The following is a 14,992-nucleotide window of genomic DNA, read 5'->3' on the forward strand; positions in this document are numbered from 1 at the left end:
TCTTGATCTGGAGGAAAAAAATTCGAATTTGTTGAAGAAGGCTTTCATCATGGTCGATTTTTTTTTTTTTTTTTTGAATTTTTCTCATTGAAAAATTTCTAGCTAGATCTATTTACAAGAGAGGTCTATTTACAAATATACAATAGCTAGATTTATTTACAAGAGAGAGTCTATTTACAAATATACAATAGCTAGCTTGAGGGAATATGAGTTCAGCTACATTCCTCAAGTAGCAAAATAGTAGCCCTTGATACCAGATCTATTCAATTAAGCACTTTAATATGAGAAAATAGATTGAAAATAAATATAGTCACAAGCCAAAGCCAAGAAAACCCCTGCAAAATATAATTGTTAGATAAGTCTTTGACCCACAAACTATGGGTTCTTCAACTTCTATGTCTTGGGAGTTGGCTGGTTCAACCAAATACTTCCCCTCACGCCTAATATCTGAAGATTAGAAATATTTCTACACGCTTAAGTTTGAATTGTTAGATCAATAGAGGTTAGATAACAAAATAAATCTCAAGATCTAAATATACCTGCTAGATCAATTGAATTAAAATGTTTCTCTAAACCCAATAACTATTGCAAGATACCTGTGCAAATAGTTAATCCACAACTGGATAATGAAATAACAACTGTTAAGATTTAATTCCGTAGAACATTAAGAACATTATTAAGAAAACATGGCCATAAAAACTGAAGAACAACACCCTAGCTTTCACCCCAAAGACTTTTGCTTTATTTCTCAGAAAATAAAAAAGTACATAGAGCTTCCTTAGCCCAGAGCTTGCCTTTTGATCTGAAGATCAAAGTTAAGAATGAAGAGCTAAAAGCTTCCTTATATAGAAAAAATGAGAGTTCTAGTTCTCTCTCAAAGTGGAAAATGGCTAGGTCCAACAAAGTGCACAAATTCGAACAGCTAGCTGAAGCTTGATCCATGCCAAAATTTAATTGAGACCCTTGATCTGAAAGAAAAAAATTCGAATTTGATAAATATTTTTTTTTGAATTTTTCTCATTGAAAAATCCCCATTCACTTAACCAGTTTGGTCCATTAATTTGATTTTCCTAGAAAGATAATTTTTTTTCTCTTGATGGAGGACCACAAAGTATTTTTCAAATTTTCTTTTCTTGAAATTCCCTCATTCAATTTAACCAAATCAACAAAAAAAAATCGATTTCAGCGGGTCCAACGAATTATTTTGTGGGAATTTTCTCCTTGGAAATGAGTCCTTCACATTTAACCTTCCACAAGAAAGTGCACTTTTTCCAAAAAATCATTTTTCCACTTCGAGTGAATTTTTATTTTCTCTCATTTTAATTTTTTGACTAATTTCTGGTTGATTTTTTGCCATTTTTTGCTGGAAAATAAAAATAATGAATCTAGGGGGTTTAAACACATTTTCCACCCTCAAAGTATGTCTAAATAGAAATTTTAGGCGATGAGGTCTAATTATGATTACTCATACCACCTATAACTTCTATAGACAACACATTTTACATCTTTTACATCAAATTTTACATGAAAATCCCGCTGGAAGGGGAAATTTGACAATTAAAAATTATGACCTCTAGACATAACCAAATTTTGCGAGACTCAAGACATGATCTAGCATGATAATTTACATCGACTCTATACACTAGGACTCACCTAAGACATCACCATCGAGTCCCAACTTTAGCTTTGGGGTACGCTTGGGAGAAAAACTCTGCTAATTATTTGATGTTTAGGAAAAACACAAATAATTAGTTGAGGTTAAAAAACTCCTAGAGTGGAACTCTTTGCTGAAAATTCTTAAGCTTACCTAGGTGTGTTACATGGCTTTATAAACATACTAGAATCATTTTTACATAATGGCCCACAGGGCTGCAGAATTTGGGTTTACAATTTTGACAAAAATGCTGAATAATAATGATGATCTCTGGATGTCTCACTGCTCGAACATGATGGAATGCTTTGAAAAAAATGTGCACTGCTATAGGGTAGTTGACACAGAGTGGTCAACAGGGCCAATTTTTGTTGAGAAAAAAACTTCATTGGGAAACTCTAGCAGGGTTGTGGCTTGCTCTAAGGGCTCCAATAATGAATTTCTATCAACCTTGATTTATTTCCTTAACGTCCCTCTCTTTGGCTTGTCTCAAAATGGATTTTCTTTCCACCCATGGCTCCCAGTTCTATAAACCTGTCCACCCCCAAACCTCTCAAAGGACCAATATCTAATGAAAGAGGACCCCCCTTGTTCTTAAATTATAGGGTCCACTCCCTTTGGACAAACTATCCAAAGAAGCCAAGTGGTCCTGTTGACCTTGCCGCCTACACCTACCTACAAGTCAGTGAGAAAAGCCTTCAACCCCACAAGGTGTGGTTGGTGGCAGGGAACTCAGAGAAGGGGCTGTCACACTAAATCCCTTCTCTCTCCGTTTAAGCTATCTCCTAGGTTAGCTAAGGGGGGTGGCCCCTAATGAAAAGTTTAGTTAAAAAGAGATGTGAGTTTCTAGGAGAATTGTTAGAGTTAAATAGATTATTTATTTAAAATTTATAAGCAAAAACTGATATGAGCAATAACCATCATAAGATAAGCATGAAATACATAAACAACTAGTGCCTTCCAAGTATTTTCTCCTTAAGAAATGAAATTGCATTTTGCTTAAAACAAAAGTAGAATGTTTCAAAAATTGAAAGCAAAGCAACCCTGAAATGGAGACAAAGATGACATTAAATAGTCGAAATGATAATCTACAATTAGTGTACAAGAACAAGATCAAGACATGCAAGTAGAACTCCATACTTGTCTAGTTAAAAGAATGCTCTAGGTAGCAAATAAAATCCTTGAAAGCACAAGATATTGATCAAGAAAAACATTTAATTTAAATTTATGTGATCTTAATAAGCTATTGGAAAGGAAACTTCCTCTTTTAAAATCGTTTGATGAGATCCTTGAGGCAAACGAATTGGGTCCGTCTATTCTTGATCTTGGGAGTTAGTTTGTCTATTGGAGAGCTACCCCACGTCCAAGTAAATCCTTCAATCAAATCTAAAGATCTCTACATATTTGGAAACAGATGTCAGCGATCATAAGGGATTAGATTATACAATGGAGGAGAAGGCTAGAGATTTCACCAAAAATCTTCTAGTGCTCCTCTTCCTAGAGTATTTCTCTAACGCAAAAACCATACAAGATAGCTTGCATATGTTAATCCAAACAAGTGGCAAAATGATAACTAGCATAATCCAACATACATGTAGAATGTAAAGCACAAAAATTGAAATAACATCACCTCAAAAAATGGAAGGAGAACACCAACACAATAGTACCCCAAAGTCTCTTTTATTATATGAAAGATGAATACAAAATCCAGCAGAGTCTCCGCAAGCCCAACAGCTCGTTCTAAAGATACAATATGAGAGCCAAAGGCTCATTTAAATAGAACTATGGGAGCCAATCCCAATGAAAAATGAAATGACAAGTGTAACTTGATGACAATCCCAATGTAAAAACGAATTTGTACAAGTGGCTGATATGACTGTTTTGTAATCCTGTAGCTGGCAGTCAATAGAGCCTTGTTGGCCTATGTATTCCTCCTTGAGAATCAACACTGATTCTTCTCTAGTGGCAGCATATTCTTTAGCTTGAAGTGGAGTGAGTCATGTGTGAAAAACTTGGAGTAAAAAGACACATATCCCTTGCAAATCTGAGCTGAACTGATGTGTCAACGTGAGAAATCTGTGGACTGTTCCTTGACTGCGTAGGAGTCTTTATCAGCTGGCAGATTACAAGTGTGAGGCTGTGTGATAAGTGACTACTACTAGGTGGAGCAACATGGAGACCAAAGTGGAGACATACTCCACTAAATCTGAAATATCTCACACTTAATTCAACCCTCCAAATCTGCGTAGATCTCTGATGAATCGAGCTGTAACAAAGGCAATTCAAGCCTCTTAACTGGCACTTAACTTTCTGATTGGCTGGCAACGGATTAGTGGGGGACAAGACTTGTCTTACTTGGCCACGCTGTCCCTTTTGACTGCTGCGTTGAGTTGATCCGTGTACAATTACTATACTTTGGAGAAACATTTACCATAAATTTTTCATAAACGTTTGCCCTCCGTTGATTTCCCTTGCTGCGTTTGAAACCTTTGACATTTATGGCATGTGCATATTTCTCTTTTAATTGCCCATACATAGAGTAGGAGGGTGAGGTGGGGTCCACTCCCCACTCACACTTTTAACATAAGACTTTGGCTTAAATCAAATCCATTATATTTGAATTAAATCACATGTAAATTATTAGCCATACGTAGCACTTCATGCACCTTACGTGATGCCTTTGACCATCCTTTTGACTTGCTTTGACTTGAATTTTTGACTTGAGCTTGTTGTACCTTATGAGGTGGGTCCCACATGCTTGCCACATCACCCTTGACTCTCCACATAATTTCCGTGTCAAAATTTGACTTATTTTGACTTTGGAAAAATTTATAAATTTTTCCAATTATTCATTTTTTGATTATTTTCTGATTTTTGCTATTATCATTTGAAAAATCGGCTTTTGAGGGACTATAAGTCATTTTTTTGACCCCCAAAGTGGGTCCTAGGATAATGTTGGGCCTCTAAGGATGAATTTTGAGTAGTCACACGCCCCAAACATTTCCTAAGGCCACTTATTTACATAATTACGTAGAAAATAATTAAAAAATCCTACTTAGACCTAGCCAAATTCCTTGATTTTTTTTGTATGATCTAGTATGGTAATATACATCAATTCTAGACACTGAGATGTGTTAGGGGCTCAACCTTCAAACCGTCACTCCGGCTTTGGGGTAAAAATGAGTGAAAAAACCTAGAAAATTCTCTCCCTCTGAAAAAGAAGGGATAATTAATCAGATTAAAAAAACACTCCAAGGTGTACTTGTTTGCTGATCGAGTCCCAACATCCTAGTCCTATTACAGACTCAAAAAATCATCACTACTAGTATCACTTATTACAATTACCCGTAGGGTGTGGAATCTGGGTACAAGAAAGATGATGAAAAGATAGAAGTAGAGTTAAAAAACTCTGTTGACTGATGATATCTGATGGTACAAGTGTCCTCTGGATCATCCTTGGGCATGGAGTCTTCATATAATCATCAGGTGCCACTCCAGTGATCAACAGGTCCCTTTGCACAACCAGAATAGGCATGGAGAGAGAGAGCTCCAGAATCTCATCAAGGCTTCTATAGTTTACTGGTGCCTTTGAGAACTACATAGAGGATTTCAAACCAAGGGACTGTTATCTGGTTTTGACAGGATGGATAGGAAAGGATATTTAAGGAAGGCATAGAAGTTGCTTGGTTCGAGTTTGTGTTGGAGTTCAGGGATGTTAAATTTCTGTAAAAATTCAACAATGCAGCAGCAGAATTATGTAATAAAATTTGGCACAAGTTTGAGAAACTATATAAATTCGAAAATGTCGAGATTTAACAATATATACAATAAAATTCCATGTGCTGATTAAACATATATGATAAAAATGAAAATTACATGGCAACATTAATCATACATCTCAATAATACGATGTACCATTTAAAATTTAAATATGTCTATGAACCATAATGTTGAAATGTTTTACAAAATTGATATTCCCAAAGGAAAACTAGTTTTATTCTTGATGTTCTTCTGGCCTACTTGTTACCTCGAAAATTTCTAAATCATCAAGAGCACTTGGGGTAGTGAAGCCACTAGAACCATGATCTCCATTGGGCTCACCACTCGCATTGTTGCACTAGGGGTACTGAAGCCACTAGAAGCATGATCTCCTTTAAATTCACTACTCAATATTGAAATCATCGCGATTTTCTAATGCATCCAGAGCAAGTTTGGTTCACAGAGAAGAGGAATTGGATGAACGTTTGGTCACATTGTTTAACGCCAAGTGCAAATTACTGCAAACATAAACAAGGTCTTCAAATCTTCCAAGTCAGAGCATATTTCTTTTCTTGGAGTGAATATGACTGAAGTTGCTTCAGAGAGCCTTTCACATGCTGATGCACTTGATCCCCGGGTCAAGACACAAATTGCAAAAATGTTGCAATCTGGTGCTTCTGTTGTGTAAAATTCACACAATAATGCTTGAGAACTTCTGATCCCGGGTCAAGACACAAATTGCAAAAATGTTGCAATCTGGTGCTTCTGTTGTGTAAAATTCACACAATAATGCTCGAGAACTTCTGATCTTATCATTCTTCACTGATTTGCTTCCAAATATCCCTTCTTGTAACTTATATGGCATATGCTGTGTTCTAACTGAAGGTGCGATAGATGGATCTGGAATCATCTTCTCAATAGCTTCATAAATTCCATTCATGATGTCTCTATTATTATGTCCTGTTAGCCCAAACAATATAGGGTTTAAATATCACACTGCTACATGTAAAAGGCTATGCATCATCTTTCATCTTTTATCAACTACCTCCCACATCTCCCTGTAATCATCTTCCGTGTTATCAAAAGCATTTGCAATAGCTTATTTGCAATGATTCATGCGCTCATAAACAAAACCCATAGAGGGTGTGTCAACATCAACAACCATGCAGAGCACGTCAATAATTGGAACACATTTAAAAACTTGGCATTGTTTTCCCAAACGTCATTGCTTGAATGATTCTTTCTATGTTCTTTCCCTTCGATTCTTTTGGAGGGTGAGATTTCTCCCACTCATTACTGCAGAAAACAGATCTTCAGTTTTTTTTCCTTTCCTCAACAACTCTTTTTGGATTAATATAAAATTTGGTGAATTGTGTATCACAAGGTAACAACAATTCTGTAGATGCATTTTTCCTACACAAAGATTGAAGTGGGATGATGGTCAATGTTGAAGTTTGCAACTGTTTTTCCCCTTTGTATTTCTCATTGATCCATGGAAATTTGGCTAGATTGCACAACAATAAATGCATGCACTGAGCCACTCAAGGGGTCCAATAAATGATTTGGTACCTTATATTGTCATCTTTCCAGCACTGCTATAGTTGTGGCATCATTTGTAACAATCTCGACCACAATTTCCTCCCCAACTTCACGAATTGATTGTTCCAAAATTCAGAAAATATATTCCGATGTCTTCACCTAATCCATTGCATCAACTGCCTTAAAACCATAGTTTTTAAAACCGGAACCGGTGACCGGACCGGTCCACCTAATGATGAACCGGTTTACCGACCGGAACCGGTCTAACCGGGACTGGTTTGGTCTAAACGAACCGGTTTTTAAAAAATACATTAAATAATTAATTTTTAATGAAACAAAACTATTTTTAAGATGTAAAACCATGATTCCAAGCCAATAGAGACAAAATATGCAAAGTTTGCTCATTTATATACCATGCAAAGGTGAATATATCAAAATGGCACCGAGTGCAATAGATTCTACCTGCAGTGATATTGTTCCATTTGATGTCAGGGTCAATGATGAAATATTAATCCAGCACTACATGAAGACTAAACAAGTTCTACATTCAGTGACTAATACTTTGGCAATGAAAGATGAGATTATCAAAACAGTTTGAAAACAAGAGCATAATGATATACTCAATGCATGAACAATCAACCTGTTTTAAAATAGAGTAAAAGGAAATAAGTGGTTTTTTAAATACAAAATCCTTTTCTTCAATCGATACAAGGCGGGCACGATAGATAATGCAAATCTCAACCTTTTGCAGCATTTCCATCCTGCGGAGTAAACCCAACATTATAGCAATCCTTTTTCTCTACCATAATTCAGAACTGTAAATTGTGCTATGCTTGAAGATCATACTAAGAAAAATTGTAAATAAAAAAACCACTATTGATCTCTTCAAATTTAAAATACTTACCAATTATCAGTCTGAGCTTCATAGCTCTCAAGGCCGATTTTAAATGTACTGATAATCCTAAACTTGTGAGAACTAACTTGTACCACGCTTTCAGCACTGTCCAGATACACCCGTAGAAGAGGAAAGAAATGAATTGCTCCAGATGACTCGTAAAGAATGGTGATAACAAACATGTTTACTGTGACTTTCACTCGTGGCACAGAAGTAGTAATCAAAGTTTCCTCCTCCAAAGGATCCAATTTTAAAGACCCATCTCTGTCAGATACATTAGTTGGTAGAGTATCAAAGGGAAGGGTCTTTCTCAAAGTCGCAGGTGAAAAAATCTTTAACTTAAGCGGGTTCCCTGGTTTTTTGACCAACTGTAGGCGCGCATTCACAAAAGCAAGACTGCTGCCACGAGTGAAATTCATTTGCAGGCTTGTCCTCGCTCCCACCAATGTGTTGTCCATAAACCGGCCGGTTTAGGACGGAACCGGCCGGTTTGATACAAACCGGCCGGTTCAGTCCTAAACCGGCCGGTTTTGACCGGTTAGGGCCAGATTTTGGGCACAGAAGGGAGCTGACCGGGTTTATTAGGCCGGTTCGGACCGGCCAGCTATCTAACCGGCCGGTTTGACCGGTAACTGGTTTTTGTGGCCGGTTTTTAAAACTATGCTTAAAACATACTACCTCTCGAGGGCAATAGACCAGTACATTAATTAATGGTTGATGAGATATATCTGATCAACTATTCGAAATATTGTGCAACCAGTAAGATTCCAAGACTCTTTGATAATAATTGTGCATCCTGTAAGTTTCCAATACTCTCGATAATAATTGTGAAACCTGTAAATTTCCAAGACTCTTTGATATCAGCTAATCTGTTTGTTACTCTTTTCTTTGTTTTCTTTAGCAGAAGAATGGTCCTTGAAGGTTCAGATCCAGGAGGAAAATAACCCTTGCCAAACTCAACATCTCTTTTGAATGCATTTTGACAATATGGGCTTCTGGCCATATTAAATGGATTGCACCTGCATTTAAAAATTCAGGGGTAGCATCATCAACCTGTTGTTTCTGTACATGTTTCCAAAACGTTTTCAATGTTGCTGGTCCACCTTTTTTGTTTGGATGGAACTACTTGTGTCACTGATGTTTGGGAAAAAAAGAAGGAATGGGGGTTGAAGAAGACACAACTATGTCCCTCTGAATTTGTTGCCCCGTTGTTTTTTTTCCACTTTCTGCTTTTGACTTGTCAAATTTTTTCTTCCACTACCTCTTTCTGCTCTAGAGATATTGCTTTGCATCCTTCCACACCATCTCTGATACCATTAATGATACTGAGGAGGTGGTCCGCTGCTCTTGTTCAGGACCCATTGAATTTATGCCCATATAAGAGGTACCAAGGTCTTATCCATCCTTCAGGACATGTTTCCACGTTTTTGAGGCAACATTTGATTTTCTGTATGACTTTTGATTTGCAATGATGCAAATTTAGAGTTAAAATGTTAAACTGCAATTTGTAAAAGACTGAAATTGATGATGTAGACTACATACTGCATCTATCATTGAAAAATATAGGGGAAAAGAGAACCTACAAAACTGGTAGATTGTTAGAACCGGACCCTGGTAGTCATACTCGGGTTCTGAGACAGAGCAGAGCTGGTAGACTGGTAGTGGTAAGTTGTATTGAGCAGAGTATTGTCCATAAATCACATCTAAGACTTTAACAGGGATAGTCACGGACTTGCAGTTATCCTGCACAACCCAAAAAATTTGCAATAGAACACTATGCATTTGGAATTCATGTTAAATCCTCTATAAAAATGACTAAATTGATGATGCTTACCATTATCATTGAAAATAATAGGGAAAAGAAGAGCCTACAGAACTTATAAGATTTCTGGTAGTCATACTTGGTTACTGAGGCAGCAGAACTGGTACACTGGTAATGAAAAGCTGGAGCCTGCTGAATATTGCCCAAAAATAGCTACAAGACTCTAACCGGGATAGCCATGGACTTGCAGGCTGCAACTATCCTGGACACCAGGAAAAAATTGCAGTAGAACACTATGCATTGGGATTTCATTTTAGATCCTCCATAAAAACAAATAAAATGATGATAGTCATCGGTGAAATACTCTATTCTTTGTTAATCTGATTGAAATCCCTTGAGAAAGGGTGAAATTGTTGTCCAATGTCTGCAGCCGCCGCAAGACTCTAACAGGGATAGTCATGGACTTGTAGGCTGCAACTATCTTGGACACCTGAAAAAAATCGCAGTAGAATACTAGGCATTGGGATTTTATTTTAGATCCTCCATAAAAGCAAAGAAAATGATGATAAGTGAAGTGCTCTATTCTTTGTTAATCTGATTTAAATCCATTGAGAAAGGGTGAATTTGTTGTCCAGTGTCTGCAGTTGCCACAAGACTCTAACAGGATAGTAACAGATTTGTAGGCTGCAACTATCTTGGACACCTGAAAAAATTTGCAGTGAACACTAGGCATTGGGATTTCATTTTAGATCGTCCATAAAAACAAAGAAAATGATGATAGTCACCAGTCAAGTGCTCCATTCTTTGTTAATATGATTGAAATCTGTTGAGAAAGGGTGAAATTGTTGTTCAATGCCTGCAGTCCCCTTAAGATCCTCGATCTGTGTGCCTGTAGACTGTTGATATCTGCCTATGAATTGCTGTCTATCATTTTCCAGTGCCCTCTTTAATTGTTGTGACCTGTCAATCACCTATTGATATCTGCCTATTAATTACTGTCTATCACTGCCCAGGGGCGTCCATAGTTGCTGTGACCTGCCTGTTAATCACTGCAGTTTTCAAGCGCTGCTTAAGCAATGTTTCATTGTCAAACTTTCGAGGGAACAGTGATCATGGCCTGTAGTGTGTAGGCATCGAAGCGTGACTCTATGTTAGCACTTAGAATGGACAATGGCTTCACTCTGAGCCTTCAGGCTTGACATATGTGAGAATGAATGTGGGCATTAGGTATGAGAGGCTAGAGTATGACCAATGGCACAAGATATGATTCTGAGGGAGCGTCAACTGGAACATGGGTGGGAGCATGAACGGTGGCACAAGGCATGAGAGAGCATGGACACAAGCAGTTAACGGGTTTTAGGTATTAGTTTGTTTGGTTTTTATTTTATTTTTTTCTTTTTAAATGTCAAATTTTAGATGGACTCTGAATTCAAATAAATTCCAATTTTGTGGTGAATTTATTTGCTGACCCTTTTCAGCTTGAATTTTGATTCAGTTTATTTAAAGAAGTTCGGCAATTTCAATTAGTTAAATTTTAAAGAAGTTAAAATTTAAAGTTAAATTTTAAAGAAGTTTGTTCAAAGAAGTTAAATTTTAAATAAATAACTCCCGATCGGGATGTTAATGGCGGCGTATAGGATAATAAATGCAGAGTAGGTAAGAGAGCACCACAGAGCAAGAGAGTTTCAGGTAATGATGATCAAGGACAAGTGGATCACTGCAAGGGATATCATCTCAAGGCAAGCGGATGATAGAATTACGAAGGAGGAGGATGGAACTGTCAGGATGTCATAGATTGGACAAGAGTATGACAGTACGGAGAGAAGGCGAAGAGAGGCGAGTAGGGAGGTAGATAACAAGCGGCAAAAGAAGAAGGTAAATAAAATAGAAAGTAGGTGGAGGAGACGGCGGCATAAGAAAGGTTCATGCAGCCGGTTGAGGCAAATTCGTATTGAAGTGTCGAAGACAGAGCGAAGAAACAAGGAGGCCAGGGACCTGGAAGGGAGAACAGCAGTGCAAAGGAGGTCGAAAAAACGAAGAGCCAACACGGCAGAGGAGAAAAGAATGGCTACGAGGAGATGGATGAGGAGTGATGAAGAAGGAGGAAATCGAGATCGAGGAGACAGAAAAAAAGGGAAAGGAATAATGGAAGAAGCCACAGCTAAGGAAATCCTCACGGTTCAAGACGACTCAGAGGAGGATGTTGAAATGTTTGACTCGGACGGAGAGGAAGGAGAACCAAGGCGCGTATGGACAAGCCGGTTGGCAGAGGCAGGGAGGTTTAATGTCCAGGGTAGCAGGGAAGAAGCTGCCCGGGGTAACCAGGAACAAGAAGGAGAAGGGGAATTCGGAAGCCCATCAGGAGAGAAAAGAAGGAGAGGCAGAGGAAGTTATAGGAGAAGGGGAGGCGCAGGAGGGAGACGCGGGCAATGCAGAAGAGGGGGAAAAGGAGTGGCTGGAAACAGGGAAGAACGCGCAACAGGATCAGTTAGGAAAACAAGGAAATCCATAGGGAAGAAAGTCCAGTTCGCCGAACGGGCCTACTGTGAAAACACTAACCAAAATATCAGAAAGATTATTCAGCAGCTAGAAGAGGAGGCAATTCAGGGTCAATCAGACTCAGAATTGGAAGACTGGGAATATCTCCTCCCGGATCCAGGCAACACGCGAGGACGCATGACATTATATAAGCAGACCCTTCATGTCTACTGGATAATGAAGAGACTGCTAGCTAAGGCAATGGAACAAGTAGCCATGGAAATGGCTGAATTATCTCAGGGAATTCCAAATCTGAAGGAGTTACGGAACATTCAAAACACCTTGTTAATGCAGGATAAGAAGATGGAAGAAATACAGCAGCAGTTAAAAACCAGCAGTCCCGGTATCAAGAAAGAGATGGAGCAGCAGGCAGGCACAGCGGATCAGCAGATGAAGACATGTTAATTAGAGGTTTTTAAAAATCTTTTTGAATTATAGTTAGTTAACTGTAGCTTCTTTTTGTAATACAGAATGCAGACAAGAAACTATGATAATCTCTATGAGTGTTTAGTTTATAAAGCATGGACAGACAGAATCAGGACTTTTTATTTTTGGATGGCCATTAAAAACTTAAGGTGGCCAATAAACCCGGTTTCCCCTCGGGGCGGGTTGAGGTCACCACGATTATGTAGTGGTTTCAATTCGAATTAATAGAAAAAGAAGGTCTCTCCCTAGCTTACAAAAAAAAATAAATTTAAATAAATAAGTTCTGTGGGTTTAATTTAGGCAATTTTTTAAATTTAAGTTTGAAATTTGCTGAATGCAGTGACATAGGTCGTATATTAATGAAATGCATATCAAGATGCCATTTGTGATTTGGTTGCTGGGGCCTGGAGTTAAATTTTCTTTCGTTTCATTTGTGTGGAATTTTTATCAATGTTTCATTGTGCAGTTCCACTAATTTTGTTCAATTAGATATTTAGTTGTTCTGTTAAATATTAGTTTCCAGTGTCATTCTTGTGTCGTTTGTATACTCAAGTTTGTTATTTAGTAATGTGGCCTGTCTCCACATGGGCTGGCCTTCTTTCCACTTGTTCCGACAATTTGATTCTGTAGATTTTGACTTTAACTTGCTGTATTCTGTCTCATTGCAGATTTGGCTGAGTTCTTTCTGTTTTGTTTTGTTTTGTTCTCCCAGGTGGTCTGCACTTGTGGAGGATGGGAAGATTAAAGCATTGAATGTGGAGAAGGTCCCCTCTGAGTTCAAGGTTTCTGGTGCGGAGACTATTCTTGGACAGATTTGAGTTTTAAATATTTAAGCTGCTAATACAACTTGATTGAGGCATATATGTTAGCTAATTGTATTTCATGGTGGTGGGAAGTCAGACGCTATAGTTATAAAAGCACAAAAAGTATGGAGCTTCATGCCATTAGAAATCTGAAAACGTGAGTTTAAAGTCCATTTTGGGGACTTAATTTGAATTTGTCATGAAGAAACTGAAAAAAGCCCTGCATTGAGCCTTTTTAAGACACACAAATTTAATAAACAATATTCTGAGGAAATTTTAGTTTTGAGTGCACTCTCTGGATTTATTGTTATTGGATTGATGGTTACCTCTTCGGACTTCGCTAGACAAACAATTGGGTTTCTCTGTGAAAATGGGATCATCGGTTTTCACTACAATATTCACATGGGTTAATGGATGTTGGGTTTGACTGATCCAAACAGAGTGCTGGGGGATAGGATCTCTGGTTTTCAATCTGCAGTATATATATATATATATATATTCAAATGCATCTTATGGCAAGCTATGGTTATCCAGAATACCCTCCTCCCCACATAGGGAATGAGAGCCAGCATATCCGTCTTGGCATCAATTTGAAGAGTCCATCTTTTCTAGAACTGCCAATTCTGTTTGAAATATTTGCTGGCAATTCTGATCTAAAAGCTGCGAGGGGTAGGATCCGCGTTACTTTTTCCAGAAAGAGTGATGCTTGTCAATCTGATGGAATTTAGACATCTTTTCTAGAATTGCCAATTCTGATTGAAATCTGTGCTGGCAATTCTGATCTAAAAGCTGTAATCTTACTCAAATGAAAGTGTAGCATCCCTATTAATAGTTGCACGTTGCCTTTTCCATAAGAAGTGATGCTTGTCAATATGATGGAGTTCAGACACTTCCCCTGAACTGTTTGATTATTTATCTTCCTCTGAAAATGAACCTTTCCAATTGGGGGCAATTGTACTCTGGATTTATTGTGACAGGATTGATGGCTTTCTCTTCAGACTTGACAAACTTGTCGGGTTCATGTGAAAATGGAATTATTGTTTTTTCACTACAATATTAACATGTACAAATGAATGTCTGGGGTTTTGATTGATATCTGAACAAAGAGAGCTGGAGGATGGGAGCTTTGGTTTTCAATGTGCAGTTTATAGATATTTAAAATGCATCTTATGACAAATCATAAATCATAACCAAGAATCAGAAATCATTGAGCCATGATATGGTTTTCTGGACTACCACTCCCTAAAAGGGCATGGCCTTTTTGTTAAGAAAATAGATTGAATTCTGAAATTTTATTTAAGTCATGAATAATTGTGCATTATTGAATGTACAATTTTTTATATTGAAATTGGATTCGTTTTATTTTGTATCTTCATTAACACATAACACTTTACCCTTATTATGTGTGATAATATGTTAATATATCACAAAGTTTTGTTTATTCTCCATATGTATTACATATACATTATGCTAGGGAATTTTACAGTGTTATTATATTCGTTACCTTGGTTTCTATAATCACTTTGAAGTTCATGTTTTGTGTTTTTTTAATAATAAATCTGTGTGTGTACTTTTATATGGTTTTAGATGGTGAATTAGTGGGTGCTTTTGTTTTTTGT

At 37.5% G+C, this 14,992-nt stretch overlaps 2 protein-coding genes across 2 annotated transcripts in view; one reads left to right on the forward strand and one right to left on the reverse strand.

Annotated features, from left to right (window-relative positions):
* Positions 1–13,659, forward strand: part of PRXIIF (peroxiredoxin IIF) — a 72,548-nt gene extending 58,889 nt beyond the window's left edge. The window contains exon 5 of the mRNA XM_089372364.1: positions 13,283–13,659. Coding sequence (XP_089228490.1) covers positions 13,283–13,388 — 106 coding nt within the window. The 3' untranslated portion in view covers positions 13,389–13,659. The remainder of the gene's footprint in view (positions 1–13,282) is intronic.
* LOC149236285 (uncharacterized) lies at positions 7,482–8,302 on the reverse strand. Its single transcript, XM_089372363.1, has 2 exons — positions 7,854–8,302; positions 7,482–7,710 (listed from the first exon to the last, which is right to left on the reverse strand). The coding sequence occupies exons 1-2, from the start codon at positions 8,300–8,302 to the stop codon at positions 7,497–7,499; spliced, it is 663 nt and encodes a 220-aa protein (XP_089228489.1). The 3' UTR covers positions 7,482–7,496.
* Positions 13,660–14,992: the final 1,333 nt, after the last annotated feature.

The sequence above is a fragment of the Pinus tabuliformis genome, chromosome 8, assembly GCF_031772625.1.
Source record: "Pinus tabuliformis cultivar Carrire ecotype Pingquan chromosome 8, CPIR1, whole genome shotgun sequence".
NCBI classification, from domain to species: domain Eukaryota; kingdom Viridiplantae; phylum Streptophyta; class Pinopsida; order Pinales; family Pinaceae; genus Pinus; species Pinus tabuliformis.